The 15,307-nt window shown below is 44.2% G+C and overlaps 1 protein-coding gene across 12 annotated transcripts in view; it reads right to left on the bottom strand.

Annotated features, from left to right (window-relative positions):
* Positions 1–7,773: 7,773 nt before the first annotated feature.
* MARK3 (microtubule affinity regulating kinase 3) overlaps positions 7,774–15,307 on the bottom strand; it is a 61,694-nt gene continuing 54,160 nt past the window's right edge. For 6 of the 12 annotated variants that reach the window (XM_063399429.1, XM_063399435.1, XM_063399438.1 and 3 more), the window contains 2 exons: positions 12,322–12,366; positions 7,774–10,250 (listed from right to left, as the gene is read on the bottom strand). In XM_063399429.1, coding sequence (XP_063255499.1) covers positions 9,905–10,250; positions 12,322–12,366 — 391 coding nt within the window. In that variant the 3' untranslated portion in view covers positions 7,774–9,904. The remainder of the gene's footprint in view (positions 10,251–12,321; positions 12,367–15,307) is intronic. The other 6 variants (XM_063399441.1, XM_063399440.1, XM_063399430.1 and 3 more) reach the window with 1 other exon arrangement.

The raw sequence follows: 15,307 nt of genomic DNA, 5'->3' as shown, positions 1-15,307 counted from the left end.
TTCAGACCAGAACAGAGAAATGAAACCAGCTGAGACAGGAAGAGACTTTTTGCTGTCATCAGGCAGAGTTTTGTCCTTCATCCTCCAGCTTAGCCCTGTCCTGGCTGCTACCACCCCTGCCAGCCAGAGCTCTGTGATGCAGATTAAGACACACCTAGGGAAGGATGTGCCAGGGGGGCTCTTGTTTCTTGTGCTGCTCCCCAGGACCTGCCAGGCTGGGCCCCTGCTGCAGGCAGGGGTGAGCACTGTGACCATGCACTGGTAGTGGGTCCCTGTTACAAGCACTGGAGGAGGAACAAGTGACTGCCCTAAAAACTGACCCCACCCTCCAGCAATGCCTGGGAGAAGTGTGCCAAGGGAAGGAACTGCTGCCACTCCCTTTTCAAATCCATACATCTATTCCACCTGCTTGAAAATAGAAGCCAAGATTAGATCACCCCAACCTTTCTTCCTCTAGATTTGCATCCATTTCTGCTCAGTCTCCTGCATCAGGACATGGCCTATTTAGGGACCCCCATCACCTGCAAAGACAGATTTTAGAACCCTTCCCTGAATCTCAGCACACTCTAGGATTTTCCACATGGCAGCTGGTGAGTGGGATTGCTGGCAGGCCTTTTTGTCTCCTGTGGCATCAAGGCTGAGCAGGGCTGTGCTCTAGCTCCTACTGGGTTTAACACCTCATTTCCTTTGCTGTCTGCCCCAGAAACATGAGGAAAGGAGGTTCTGTGCCCTTCAGGCTCAGCAGCAAGGTGTACAGCACCACACAAGCACCAGCAGCTATGGGCTGAAGAACTGGTCTGGGAGCCCAGGTTTGCTGGTGACTGCAGACTCTTTGCACATACACTGATTTCTAAATGAGCACAAGCAGCTGATTGGCTCGTCCCAAGCTGCATAAATAGGGTTGATAAGCTGAAGAAGCTGCTCATAGAGTCACAGAATGATTTGGGTTAGAAAGGACCTCAAAGACCATCTAGTTCCCACTCCCCTGGCATGGACAGGGACACCTCCCATTAGACCAAGCTGCTCAAAGTCTCATCCAACCTGGCCTTGAACTGTTCCAGAGACAGGGCATCTACAACTGGAGATGGCAACCTTTTCCATGGGCAACCTGTTTTTACACCTCAGCCTCTTGCCTTTGCACCAGAAGCCAGGCTGGAGGGTGCTCTGCAGCCAGCTGGGTGTTCAGTCCCCTTTGAGAAGAGACTGAGGCTTGGTTCTCAGCTTGAATGTTGTGCCAGCCTTGTTTAGTCACCATCAGGACTGGGGGTGCCTCCTCTTCTGCACTGCACTTCCACACCTCCAGCCTGGCTGTGAGGCATCCAGAAAATCCTCCAGCACAGCCAGTGTAACAGGTGCAATCAGCATAACCACAAATTTCAATGCAGCACCATGCTGATCCAGAGCTTCACTTCCAGGCTTTTGGTTTTTCATTTAGCAGCATGTCTATCTTTGGTTCAGTCCCAATTTAGGACTTGTTTTCATCCCCTGCCTTCCCTGAACTCTGCTGCTCGATCAATGAAACTCAGCTTTGCAATGAAATGTGGAATGCTACTGCTCCCAAGACAGAAAACTGGGAAAAGGCACCATCTGAGTGACAAAAAAAGACAAGGATGAAACATTCTTTATTCTCACATGTAGTTGGAGGACAGAAGGGGAGGGTAAGGTAGAAGTAACAGTAAGTTAATGAGAAATGCTGGATGCTGGTTAAATAAACAGCATGTGTCTGTCCCTATAAACCTTGGCTCTCGTCCCCCTGCTTTATTTTTATCCTTGATGAATGCTTTTGTCACTGCCTTTACTTCTACTGCTTTGCAAAGGTGGTTCCACATTTCCCCACTTCAGCAGAATTAGCCAGACATAACAGCATTTTTTTCCTGACTATTTTGCATCATGCAATGCCCACCCTGGCAGCCCCAGCTCATAATGTCAGCCGTAGACAGAAGATTGGAGAAGCATCTTTCATATTTTAAGCTACCCAAATTATTTGGTGCACAAACCAGAGCTCAGCTCCCCTTTGCACCCAGCAGAATTCTCCCCTGTTCTGTCAGGATTCACCCAAAGTGCAGCTCTCACCTAAAAGGTGACCTTTAAAGACGAGATGCCTCTTGGCCAGCAGCTCTGGTCCCTGCTGTGAACTGTCACAGTTTTTGGGCTGGTTTCCCAGAGGAACAAGCCTGATGCACACTGTGTGTGAGAGCTTGGGCTCTGTATGCTCGGTCTGTGCCCCCTGGAGCTGTGGCACCTGCAAGCGAGCAAGGCTCAGAGAGAAACCTCCCTGCTGCCATTCCATGGCTCCAGGAATGGGCCCCTCCATGCAGCCCCTGCATGCTGCAGCTTCAGTCCAAGAGCTGTTTGTTCCATCAGACTGAGAGACAAGATGGGAAACAGTGCACTGAGCTCCAGACCCAAATTCACACAAGCAAGGGGCCCTTTGAAGTGGTGCCCACTGAGCTCCTCTTTTGTCACTGGTAAGCTCCCACCATGTCTCCCTGTTCACCTTGCAGTATTCATTCCCATGTCCAAGTGGAGCTAAAGGGCAACCAGGGAGAAAAAAAATGGATGTGGTTTCCCACAGCAACATGGCCAGGACAAGCTTTTCCTCCTGCTGTGGCAGCCTTGCAGCAAGAGCAGGCTCCTCCCAACAGCAGGACAGCCCTGCCCATCCATGAGCACCCGGAGGCCTCACAGGCCCTTGCTGGGTGTTCTGGTGATGTGCACCTTGCCCATCACTGCACAGGCCCCCAAGCATTACAGAATACACCAAATAAAGAGCATTCTGGTGAGGTGCTTGGTTCCCTAATGAGAGGCCTGGAAAACACCCAGGAACTGGAGCCATCCAGAACTGATGACTCATTTTCCCCCTCTCCTAGGGACTGCTCTATATTCTAGATTCATTACAGCCTTGACTTTAATTGAGCTAAGCTGTCCTGCAGGTCTGGACTCACTTCAGCGACAACACAGGAGATCCCTTTGCTCTGGCCATGCTTTGCACCATGGAGCAGCATGGAGATGCTTCAGGGACCCCAGAGCACTTGTACTCCTTCTCCAGCTAGAAAAGCACTCACAAATTTGGTCTGTAGAGACTCATGGAGCTCTGACACCACAGGAGACCTTAAAAAGGGACTGTCCCTTGAAGCAAGATGAGTTCAGCCAAGGCTTGTCTCTGGAGATAAGGAGCAAGCAACAAGTTTTGAAAGCCAAGGATAAAGAGGTTCATCAAGGGGTCAGTTAGATAAAACCACTAAAATATATTTGACCTAACAAAGTTACTCTGGTGGCTGCTCCCAGACCAGCGATGAGGAACAGAACTTCCCTACAGCAGAATTCTGCTTTTGCTGCTCCCACTGCAGCCACACATGACAGGGTGAACCCTGTACACACCCCTCACCACAACCAACACTCCAGGAATTGCCTTGGGAGGCTCAGAAAAGGGCTCAGCAGCAGCTCATGGTTCTGGGACTGCAGGAAGGGAGGGATGAGACACAGGGCTCCTTCACAGAACAGCACAGAGGAGCCTGAAATAAACAGCTTCTCCATTCCCACTTGCCAAGTCCAAACACCCCAGTGATAAATATTAGTACCAGGCACTATTAAACCCACAACAGCAAAACTTGGATTACAATACCAGTGAAAGCTGGAGGAAAATGTGTGATTTGAAAAAAGCTCCTGTGCAAATAAGGAAGTTTTAGTTCTTGCCTACTTGAAGCACATGTGACATGGTTTGTTTGAAGAATAAAATAGACTGCAGGCATGGAAAATGCCAGGCATAAAGCTTTAGAGAGTTACTAATACAGTGGAATATAAATGGCAAGTGATCCCAGATTATTTTAGAAAAGGCTGGCTGCAATTTACAGCCTTGATTAGACTGATTACTAAAGGATGAACAGCAAAATAACTTCAGTAATTAAATTTCCGAAGAGGAAACCAAAGGTTCTTACTCGTAAAATGAGCTGCAAATGAATTTAAATATTCAATATGACTTTTGCCCTTCTCAGCAGAAGAGCATGCTGCCTGACATGGTCATTTTCTAGGAAAGGAGACTGAACAAGGCTTAATAAAGACGTGAAAAAGGGCTTCATAGCCCTATAGGTTTTCCGTGGGAAAGGTAAAGCCCATTGGCACTACTTCAGCTCAGAAAGCAATACAACTTAATGGAAAAATAAATGTTTCATTAGGGCATATGTCAAGTAGAAAAACACAGTTCCCATCAATATCTTGTGGTCAGTTTTCCTCCGTAATGCTTTTAGGTCAAAGTTGTCCGAGAGGATGGTAACACCGATAACCGATGTGAAATCGCAGGGAAGTAGTGATCCATGAAGCTCCTCTCGAAAAAAATTCCCAGAGAACCCCAACCAGAGCTGTTTCTGCGTTTGGGAGACATCCTGTGGCCGCTGCAGACACTGCACCATCCCTCTGCAGCTCGCCTTGCCGTGCAGAAGGGACCGACCGTCCATCCATCCATCCGTCCGTCCGTCCATCCCTCCCTCCCTCCCTCCCTCCCTCCCTCCCTCCCTCCCTCCCCACTGACATTTCAGCGGGTGCCCCCGCCACCAGCCCTGCTCCCCTGGGCACCACAGACAGGACCATTGCAACAATGCCTCCAAGCTCCTAGCAGTGTGTTTTTCCCATCCATGTGGAAACACGTGTGAAAACACTTCATTTCATGTCTTTTGACTGTGTGAGCTGGGGGAGGAATTTACTCCATGCTCAGAAACTTTGCTGTTTGTTGCTGTTTGTGCTGAGGGCTTGAGGCACCTCCGAGCAAACAGGATTCTACCTTGAGACAGGCAAATGACTGAAAACCATGTGAATGAAAACCACCAACAGTTTTGCTTTCTGATTCTGCATCCCCATCTGTTTTAACAGAATTATTTTCGTGGTGAGGTATTTTGTTATCTGATTTTATTCACCTAATACATTCAGTGTGATCAGTAACTACAACAAAACACAAACTGTACAAAGATTTTGGTTTTATGCCCTGAATTTTTAAGGGATGTTAAATGGTAACATAAGGGTATAAATGGAATGAGAACTGCAACATTTCTATGCCTTGAAACTCCATGCTGTGGTTCCCACAGCAACCATAACCATGGCCACTTCTCATGGATTTTACATCCCAGCCTAAACACGCTGTTCCAAGTGCTCAACATACACAAGCAGAAACCAAGCAAAAGCTCTTTTTTCCCGTGCAATAAACATCTTACCTGCTAAGTCACAACCACTACAAGGTGTTAATGGCACTCATAGGTGAAGGTGAACTCCCAAGCGCTGACAATTAATGCCCTGAATATGGCTTATTGTGCAGAGATACTTGCAGGATTCATGGCGTTGGTATTGACACCCTTTTGATTTCTGTTATTGCTGGAACAAGAGCCTGCTGTTTGTACCAAAGGTTAAAGCATTCTCAGAAGGCTAAAAGAGAACAGGTAAGATTCAAATCCTTTCATTTTGAATACCAAACTTTCAAATTCAGAAGCACTCAGTGGTCAAGAGACTGTTCCTCCATGGTTTTGCTCATTTTATCCACCCCTTTGCTTGCAGGCAGTGGCAGAAACAGGAACATGAAAACCATCAAGTTATCCAAGTAAGTTTACTGGTTTGCCTTTTCCTGCTCTTAAGTTTGCCAGAAGTAAGGTGGAGCATGCTCAGAGACAGCAATTCCCATATCCCCCTTGTTCTTTGTTTTCTTTAAGCACTTACTGCTGCTCAAATGCACGACTCTGACTGGTCTTGGGTATGAAAAAGTTGAACTTCTAAAAATTATTAATTTCTCTAGCTTGAGCTTTATCCAAAGCTCATGCCCTTTCCTGCAGGATCACAGTTTATTCTCTGAAGTGATGGAGTAATTGTCAGTGGTGAAATCAATGAAATAATTCACTGCTACTGGAGGGGAAAAACTCCAGTCAAAGGTGGAATTTTCAAAACTCCCAACAGAATGTCAAATCAGGTGTTTAACTGGCAGCACCAGTGACCTGTAACAACATGAGCCTGTCTTAACTGGAAAGCTCCAGGACCTTTCTATGAAAACTTACAGAAATGAGTTTATATGGACAGTTACAAGTCTACATATTTAAAATTAAACGTTAATCCACAGTGGAACCAGCGTTCCAAAACTGTATTTATTCTCCAACATCCGCAGTGTAAATTAGAACCCAAAATTTCGCATCAGTATGACCCTCCCCTTCCCAGATGGCAGAAATACCATCAACTACTGAAATTCTCTAAATATTTACCACTTTAGGTTACTAAGAAAAGATGTGGTCTTGCACAGCACAGTGAGAAACACCCAGCCAGGTCCCCCCTGAAATTCAGAGTGACAGTGGCTCGAGGGAGGTCCCTGAGCCCCCTGGGCAGTGCCCACGGTGGCAGAGCAGGCTCAGCACAGGGGCCGGGCACACGCTGCTGCTCCAGGACTGCACAGGGAACAGAGCTCTGGGCTGCCTGCAGGCCTAATTAATTTGCAATCCACAACGTGGTCTGTGACACAGCAGCTGTGGGAAACACTGATTAAAAACCTCTACACATTATCCCAACGGGCCCATGTATAGCTGAGCTTTTAACTGAATTGGGGAGAGCTCTTATTTAAATTCCAGATATGCCACAGTCTTTCCATATGACTGGGAGGGCTACTGAACCCTGCACATCATTTCTGCAACATAAACATGTGGGTATTAATTCCATATTTTTATAAATAATCTATCTTGACACAAACTTCTGTAATTAAAAAAACAAACCAGGATACAGTATCTTGCTATATTTGATCTTGAAGCCTCACTGTAATGCAAGACAAAAAGCTAAACCTTGCCCAAGCTTGGACAGAAGTAGTGTGCAAAACACTTAGCCCAGCAGGACTAGGTGTTCCTCCAGCCTACCTCTCTCTACTTCTCAACATGGTCAAGGACTTCAGGTCTTGTAAAGAGGTCAAATAAACTGAAGTGTTCCAGAAATCCTCAGTGCAGGGAAGGTTTGCATAAGAAAGAATGTATCTGAACTTGTTCCTGCTCAGTGTTCATTGTTTTATGTATGTATCTTTAAATGCTTTTATTTAATGATGTAAAACCCCCCAACTCAAACTCTAAATACAATTTTCTCTGCCAGGTCCAGGACTCTAAAGACACTTTCAGTGCTGGCTGACACAGGTTTCAGTGATGCAAACCTTCAGTCATGAGCCCATTACAATCAACCCCCAGCGCAGCATTTGGACCACACATTCCCAGACACCAGTCATGTCACCAAATGAAAACACTTCTCGGTTGCTGTTCATGTCTCAAAACTCCGAGACCTGCTGCTGCCTCCTCACCACACACTGACCTCTGATAATTTTTAACACTTGCCCCTTAAGGTGAGAAAAACCAGCTGTGGTTCTGCAGAGTCCCATCAGCAGTGGTGCCTGCAAACCTACAGAGATTCCCAAGAAATACGACCAGGTAAAAAGCCTGTGTTGGGGAAGCAATTTGTCTTTGGTTCGGAGAGCTGAAGAAAGAATTTTCCTTCCCAGGCAGCTCCCAGAGGCTTGAACACCAAGCATGCAGGGTGCTAAATGTTCTCATCACTCAGTAATTTTACAAGGCATTTGGGAAGGAAGCTGTTAAAAATCTTTTTCTGATTATATTTAGTGATTTTTTTTAATACCTCAAATAAAGATTTACTCTGAAAGAAACTTTTGAGAACACTTTCAGAAAAAATACCAAAGTACAAACTTTAAATATCCAAAGTATGATACTGGTGCACTTTTTAGAAACACTTACATACTTAACAGGTGAAGTAGGAAGAGAGTATTTCAGAAAACATTTAATATGAAACCTTTTGGAACTTCCATCGAATACAGATTTACATAATTTATCAGAACACTTTTTCAGTTCAGACAACAAAGTGCACTGCCAGGTGAAAAAAATACATTTGGAGGAGTGCTTAAAATGTAGGGAGTGAAAGGATAGGTGACCATTCACCTGAGAAAGTACAATGACTGCCCTGAAATGTCTTATTGCTATTACAAAATGGAGTTCTCATGGAAAAAAACCCATACTGAGCAGCACAGGCATGGGCAGAGCACTGAAAGCCAACTGAACTCCGGTAGCACCTGGAGTTCTCAAGCCATGGCATGATACAGAATATACAGAGAATAAAATGCAAATTCAGGAATATTTACTACATTTAACAACTAGGATTACCCTTTAAACTAGCATAATCAATATCAATGCTTAGGGGGAAAGAGAGGGGAAGTCTGCTGCCTTCACAGACTACAGATCACAAGAGCTAACTTGCAAAATATTAAGGACTTTGCATTTTCACCTCGGGTCAAATCTGAACTGTGTACTATGAGTAACTATTAGCTCACTGCAAATTTAAAATGCAAATTTAGGCTCCAGTTTAAAGCACATGTTAAGTACATGCGTAAGTGCTTCACTGAAATATAACCACAAAACATTAATACAAAAGGTCAAGTAGATAATGCAGGGTATTATCTACACAAGTCCTCGATGAAATAAACCGAGTGTCAGTAGGAAACAATGCGTGAAGACATCTCTTCATTCTAGTTTGCAAAATCAACTCCGCTTCACCGCTGTGCTGGCTAAAAGTGGGGGCTATCCCAGAGCAGCTCCACGTCCCCACCAGAGCTCCTCGGGGCGGGCTCCAGGGGACAGGGGACAGCTCCAGGGGACAGGGGACAGCTCCAGGGGACAGGGGACAGCTCCCTGGGCAGCACGGCACAGACACGGCACAGAGCCACCCACAGCAACGCCACTGCAGCCAAGGGGAACCACACGGGAAGAGAGCTGCAAGGAAAAGCTCCAGCTGCTCCTGCCTGTGGCTGGAGTTCAGCAAGCTGGATGTTGGGACAGAGGAGATCAGCAGCAAATTTGATTCCCACTTTTGGGGTCCCATGCTGAGGGGTGCCCAGGTGAGGGACAGCCCTGCCCAGCGTGCAGCCAGGCCTTGGAACCGCTCACACTTGGACGTGGCTGGCAGAGAATGGCCAGATCTGAGTCCCTTTGTGCTTTGTATCAGCCTGAGCCAGCCTAACGTGGCAAACCCGCTCTGAAAGCGCTGCTCAGCAATCAGCACCTCCTCTTACACTGCCTCATTCCCTGCAGGAACAACACAGAAACGTGCTCAGCTGCGATCAATACTCGTAAGCCCAAAGGACAAAGATACACTTTTAGTAGTTTAGCAGAAGCAGAAGAATGGAAGCCTTTACCCAAATATTAACGCACAAATTAACTACAGTATTAAAATTTGATTCAGACTTAAATAATAAATAGGTGGGCAAAATATAATGCAAGACTTACTCAGTAAAAGTGAATTTTTAATCATCTCATGAGATCTACTTAGAAAACAGGACTAATAATGTTCACAACCATAAATCCAAACCCTTCACACACTTTTTTTTTTCTTAACACAGCAGTGAACTGTAAACCTGTGTTTACTGGTTATCGTTTCAGTCATTTTAAATATTAACTCAAGTGTTTCCTCCTTGGCCATTTCAATTTTTAGCACCAAAATTAGCCCAAAAAGAGGTACTGGTACAGCTCAATGTTGTAAATGAATTGTTTACATATAATACTTTATATATTATACACACATACTGTACATTCACACATCCACACAAACAGGAGGCATATTTAAATGAATATATTCTGTGTTTCAATTTGTTGTCAAAGACTTAGGAGCAATGGAAATAAAGCAGAAGGGGTAATATTTTACATAGTAGGCAACTTTAATGCTGTAGTGCACTTATAAAAAAGTCCAACTCTCCCTCCCAGCTCAGCAGCTTTTTTTTTTAATATCACTATTCAGAAGGATGCAGAAGTTATTGCCTAAATGTTATTCTATACATTTCCATCGGAATTCTCAAAAACACTTTAAATTGCTAACTAATTTACAACTTAACTATTTTTTCTTGTTACAGCTTTAACTCATTGGCAATTTTGGAAGCAATGTTTTTGAAAGCTATGGATGTTCCCGATATCCGCTTAAAGCGAACTCCATTCAGGGACAGTCTTGGCAGTTTACACACCTCCATCTCCCACTGTACAAGGTTTTCCGCGTGCCCATCTCCATGGACACAGAAAAGCAAGAAACGCTCTCTTTGTTCATAGTCACAATTATTGGCATCCAGGACCTTTCGTATTTCCCTCATCATGTCATTGGGATCCATGGAGCTGGTGGTTTTCATGCTCCAGGTAAAACGCAGCGACCGAGGCTTGGCTTCCTTGTTCTCGTCCTTCTGATCCACGGCTACATTGCGGCTGAAAGACAGGAATTGTGGAGTGAGCAGGGCCAGCCACCCTCCCCAGGGCCACGTGAGTGAAGCAGCAACACTCGAGGCACAGCACCCGCGTTAGAGCGGCCCCGGAGCTGCGGCCGCGCCCCGGCTGCTGTGCACACACAGCCAGGGGAAAGCTCAGCTGCTGGGGCTGGAACACGGGCATGGCACCAGGGGTGACACAACTCACTGATACAGGAGCACGGGGGCAATGGCCTGCTGGGGGCAGAACTACATGCAGCACCTACGACTTGATTTTAAGGCAGGTTCTGCTCTAAACTGTACTCTTGGGGCACGTGGGCAGCTGAGACACCAGCTCTGTGCTAGAAGTTTCTGGAACATTGAAATAACAGCTCCCTGTGACAGCAGGGTGCTCACCCAGGCCATGGGGGGTGCCCACTTACATGGAATGGGTGAGCCCATGCACAAAGGCGCTGGGGGCTCCTCTGCACCTCCTCCTGGGCAGCAGCCGGGACACCGAGCCCAGGAAGGGCCCATGGAGCCCCGCAGCTCCTGCTGCCAGCAGAGGGAAGGACACAAGGATCAGGGTCACCCTCCTGCTGCCCAGGGCCAGCACGAGCCCCCAGACCTGCGCTGGCTCAGTTACACTCCAGCCTTGCTGTGCTGGGCGTGTTTGAGGCCATCTCTAGGGACACACCACGCTGCAGCCTCTGGGGGCTGCCTCAGAGAGGGGACGCTTCCTTCCTCCTAAGTTGGTCAGTAATTCTTTAAATTTCAACCACTGACAGAGGTAAAGTGATGGAATCTTCTGCAGCTACAAGCTCTGCAGTTAAGTGCCTCTGAGGGGGATGTGCATAAAGAGAGCTCCAAGTCACTATTAGACACCTCTTCAACATAGTTTGTAAAGATGGTGAGAGGGTACCAGTTTTAAGAGATGAAGCACTAAATATTGAGGGTGTGTTTCCCAAATATGCAGCTTTTTTTTTTTTTTTAAATAAAAAGGCTTTTCTTTTGGTATGCATAAGTGAAGTTAAACAGGACAAAGGAAAAAATGTTCCAGAAATTTCTAGTTTGCAATCATTCTTCTTCTTAAATTAAAATCAGTAGTCATGCAGCTAAAGAATAAGGAGCAAAATTTGGACTTCCAGGGATGAAATACGGAATTGCTTTGTGAATATTAGTACACTGTCAGTCATCTCTTCAATTTAATTAAATGTATTGACTATTTTCTGAAGACAGCTAACCTAACTGACCCCCAACCATGCAGTTTTGGGCTCATGTTGAGCCTCCATACTAAGCCAAGCTCCTCTTTGAAATAGATGGCAAAGGTTACACCACGTTTTATTTCTACTACCATTAAGCAGGCAATTATGAAAAAGTTAAATAAAAAGTGATAGCAAGGCCACGACTAAATAAATATATTTCTCAAATATAACCTATTTCATAATTCTCCTATTAAAAGCCTTCTTGTGACTGTGAGAGTCATAAGACTATGCAATGTGATTTGCCAGATGTTATAAAATTCATCATACAAGTTAAAGAGTATTTCGTTTTAAAGTTTTAATTTAATAAGACTGTCAAGGGCCAGGGAAAACCCCAACTTTTATCCAGTGCTCATTTTATTTTTGGAAGCTTTTTCTCCTTGGAAACATAGGCAAAACCAGCAGTTTGATAATTTCTAATATTTTTTTGATACACTGATTTTGGAAGAAGAGCAAAATATGAAAAATATTTAACTACCTGTGATTTTGGAGATGAGAAATATCTTATCACCTTTCAGGGGTTATTCCACACATTTGAAGCCTCACTAGGTACCACTTATCTACACATCTACACGACAACAGCAAATTACAATGACTAAAATGCAAAAAAAGAAAAACCACACAAGGGAAAAGGCAACAGGAAAGATGAACGTTTAGAACCAAGTCAGTCAGTGCTTTAATAGCTGTTTTGCAGACAGAAATGCTTCTTTGTTTAGTTCCAATGACTTACATGAAACAAAGCTGCTGCCTGAAGCCACTATGCCACATAATCAAGGGGAGAAAGGTTCAAACTCACCTAAATAACATTTTAAACAAAAATTTTACCCTCACCTTGAGCCCTCAAATCTCCCGTTCCTCTCATATTCAGTCGGGAGCCTCAATGAAAAGAATGCAGAAGCAAAAGGAAGTGGGAAAGAGAAGACAAATCTTACACTACAATATATAATATCTGAGTAGTTGCTAAAAGATACTGCAATCATACCAAAGGTGTGTTAAAATACAAAACAACAAAGATGTAAAGAACTTGGTAGGTTAGGCCAAACTCAGAATGTAATATATTGTCAAACCAAATGGAAGTCTATAAACTAGTTTTTAAACTGACCAGAACTAATTTTAACAGTGTATGTTTATATATTAAATCTATAGAACTCACTGAGTAAAATCTGAAGTTCTAAAAGCAGAAAATGTGAAACTGAAGTTACAAGGCATATTCAAGTGACTGTATTATTTACTAAGTACCTCCCACAAGAGAAATAACTCCCAAATATTTTTAGGCTAATGTTATTTTAAAAGTTTTATCTGGAATAAAGCATATATATATGAAAAATCCCCATGACTATTTACAGACAAGTCTGATCACCTTGTATATTTGCATGCTCATCAGATCTGAGGAGTTCAAACAATACCAAAATACCTTATGAAAAAGATGCACATACATTTTAACAGAACTTGAAGAGGTAAATCCAAGATTTCTCAAGCTGTGATAATTCCCCCCTATTCCCACACTGATGCATCTTCTCCACCCAAAAACGAGCTTAAGCTTTCTGTCTTCATGCAGTGCTTAAGGTTACACTGTTGGTCACTCCCATTGATTGAAAGCCCAGGGTCAAGAAGAATAAATGGGAAAATTATCTTTCTCTACCTTCCCATTGTTGAAGGAGGATGGTTCAATACATCAGCATTAACTCTGCCAGAGGGATGCTGCCTGTACACTGCTTTCATCCAGACTAAGGCAGTACCTGGCTAACACAAACACAGCAGTTTGGGTGGCAGGTGTCTAGGGACAGGAATGTAAGACAGCACCCTTATTTTCTGATGCAGAGTGATATTTATATCAGGGTGTGTGGGCTGTTACAAGGTGTGAATTCCTCCTTTCCTTCCTTTTGAGAGCTGTGGTGAGGGATCAGCCTTGCACGGTGACTCTGGCAGTCCCCAGGGGACCAGGAGCTGTCCTGGCACTGGGAGGGGCAGGGTGGCAGCCCTGGCTGCACAGGCCACAGAACCAGCCCAAATTCAACTCAGGTTCTACAGCAAAGCAACTGCACTGAACAGGGTGCAAAGCTGCTTAGCTGAGAGCTGCTGGTCATGGCAGCATCCGATCAGAACCCTGCTCTCTGAGGTACCACAGCTCGTGGGACAAAAGGGACAATGTCACTGGCAAATGAACAGCTGCCACAAGCAAGAAAGATACAAAAAAATGAGAAGACAATTGGAAGTCCCAGTGCAAAGTGGGCAGTTTTTGTAGTTATTTTTATGAGATCTCATGCTCCTAATCTATGGTGGATATAAGAGAAGGTGGAAAAAGATTTTTCATGCCTGTAAACACAGCATCCATGAAGTCATCCTCTATGACAGCTCTGCAGGACCAAAAAAGGGGTGGGTAGAAATCCCTACATGTACCAACTGAACAGATCCTCCCCTTTCAGATGATTGTTTTACTGGGCAAAGCAACCAACAACGTTAGAAAACACTCCTCAACTGAAAAATTAAGAGTACTTAAACTTCAAAGAGCCTTCTGTGTTCCTGCGAAGTGGAAGAGCTGCAAACATTTATGGATTTTTGTTGGCTTTGTGTTTTGTTTTGTAACTTGCCAAAGGTTGTAGAAAATGGGAGCACAACTAGTTTCCCCAACAATGAATAGCCTTACTGTTGCTGGAATCTGTCCAGAGAAGTCTGTAAGGAAAAATCCCTAATGATGTTCTGACACATTTTTCAGTTTGAAATTAAGCCAAAGTGTTCAGTTTGTAAACCACTGTACTCTAAATCTAAGAAAGGTCATTATTTAGAATATACCTGCCACTTTGAAATAATAAACATTTTCATGGAAGCCTCTCAGAAAATCCTCACTTTGCTCAGTTTTTCCATGCAACAATGTTCCATTCATTGAGCAGGAGGAACTGCAGAGTGACACACAACTTTAAATGTGAGCCATCATGCCAAGCTCAGGAGAGCTGTGCCAGTCTCTCAAGGTGTTCCTTCCTTCATGACAGACATGGTTATGGTCCAGCTCTACAGCCCAGCACTGCTGCTCTGGGACAGGCACGTACTGTACTGCCAGGATTGCTTTGGTTGGGGTTTGTGAGTCAGATGCAGCCCTGAGGCCTCCTCACTTGCTAATACAATCTTCACTTCTGTGCTAGTTTATGCTCTAAATGTTCTGCTTTTGCTTATGTTTTACATAAACTGATTTTATGGACCAAGACGCTTCCTGGTTTTGAGAATGGAACGAATACATATACAAGTTCTGTTCTCATTTGTCATGCCATGCCTACACATTATCTACCTTATGGTTTATGGAGGGCTTTCACAAATCTGATTGTTTCCACACAATCTGTCCCAAATTATGCTGTGTTTCCTGTTCTTTACATCTTTGTATGCTGTTTCAAATATCCAAGTAAACACAAAGAAAACTGTCTGAAAAGATACTGAAAATCAACAAAAAGTCAAGATGATAAAGTAAGATCAATTCATGGAAATGGAGAAATGATGCTGCAATAAAATCCAGAACACTGAGTTATTTTTTGCTGTCAGAAAAAAAAAGTTAAGACTTGAACAATATGCAGATTGGCAAAGACAGTGCATAGTACAAGATAGATATACATATATATATATACAGGCACACATATATATATATTTGATACCTCTGTGTACTGAGTACAGAATTAAAACCCAGCAGTTTAACAAGGAGTGACTGATTATCTACTTTCATTCAGCTCCCTAGAATTGATGTGGTGGCACTATGTATGTATGTGTGCCACTGGGCTACTGCAGTTCTTTCAAACTACAGTGAGCTCAGGTAGGATTCATAGCAAATATA

The sequence above is a fragment of the Prinia subflava genome, chromosome 5 (assembly GCF_021018805.1).
Source record: "Prinia subflava isolate CZ2003 ecotype Zambia chromosome 5, Cam_Psub_1.2, whole genome shotgun sequence".
In the NCBI taxonomy this organism is placed as follows: Eukaryota; Metazoa; Chordata; class Aves; order Passeriformes; family Cisticolidae; genus Prinia; species Prinia subflava.
Note: the sequence above shows the minus strand (reverse complement) of the source record. Positions and strands in the feature narration are given on the sequence as shown.